This window comes from Meleagris gallopavo, chromosome 1 (assembly GCF_000146605.3).
Source record: "Meleagris gallopavo isolate NT-WF06-2002-E0010 breed Aviagen turkey brand Nicholas breeding stock chromosome 1, Turkey_5.1, whole genome shotgun sequence".
Lineage (NCBI taxonomy): Eukaryota > Metazoa > Chordata > Aves > Galliformes > Phasianidae > Meleagris > Meleagris gallopavo.
This window is the reverse complement of record NC_015011.2, coordinates 114607654-114608052: the sequence shown is the minus strand read 5'-3', so window position 1 is coordinate 114608052 and position 399 is coordinate 114607654. Positions and strand designations below refer to the sequence as shown.

The 399-nt window shown below is 35.8% G+C and overlaps 1 protein-coding gene across 1 annotated transcript in view; it reads right to left on the bottom strand.

The window, feature by feature from the left end:
- Positions 1-6: 6 nt before the first annotated feature.
- Positions 7-399, bottom strand: part of RBBP7 (RB binding protein 7, chromatin remodeling factor) — an 8068-nt gene continuing 7675 nt past the window's right edge. Inside the window, exon 12 of the mRNA XM_010725474.3 lies at positions 7-339. Coding sequence (XP_010723776.1) covers positions 271-339 — 69 coding nt within the window. The 3' untranslated portion in view covers positions 7-270. The remainder of the gene's footprint in view (positions 340-399) is intronic.

Sequence of the window (399 nt, the reverse complement as noted above, 5' to 3'; positions counted from 1 at the left end):
AAATTAGGACTTGATTTACAGGAACCCACTGAGTTTGATAAAAATAGACAGGTATTCAGTCATTCCTATTTTCCCTAGAAAGTAACTGCTGTACAGTATACAGTACCTCAAAGTCCTCAAATAACCATGGGTATCCCATAACGACTATACAAAACTTTTTGTGCCCAATTAATAATGTTCTTGTTTTGATGCAATGCCTTTTCTTAGTAATAATTTGTCTACTGTATAAATATATTATGTCACTTCCAGTATTGCCTCAAGGAAGAGAAGTTACGTTCCTTGACCTTCCAGTTCTGCTGCTGCTATCTCTGGTTCTTCATCATTGTAAATGTTTTCTGCCTAAAGACAAAACGTTACATTACAAGTGGTAGACAATCATTTTTAAGCCAACTACCCCCC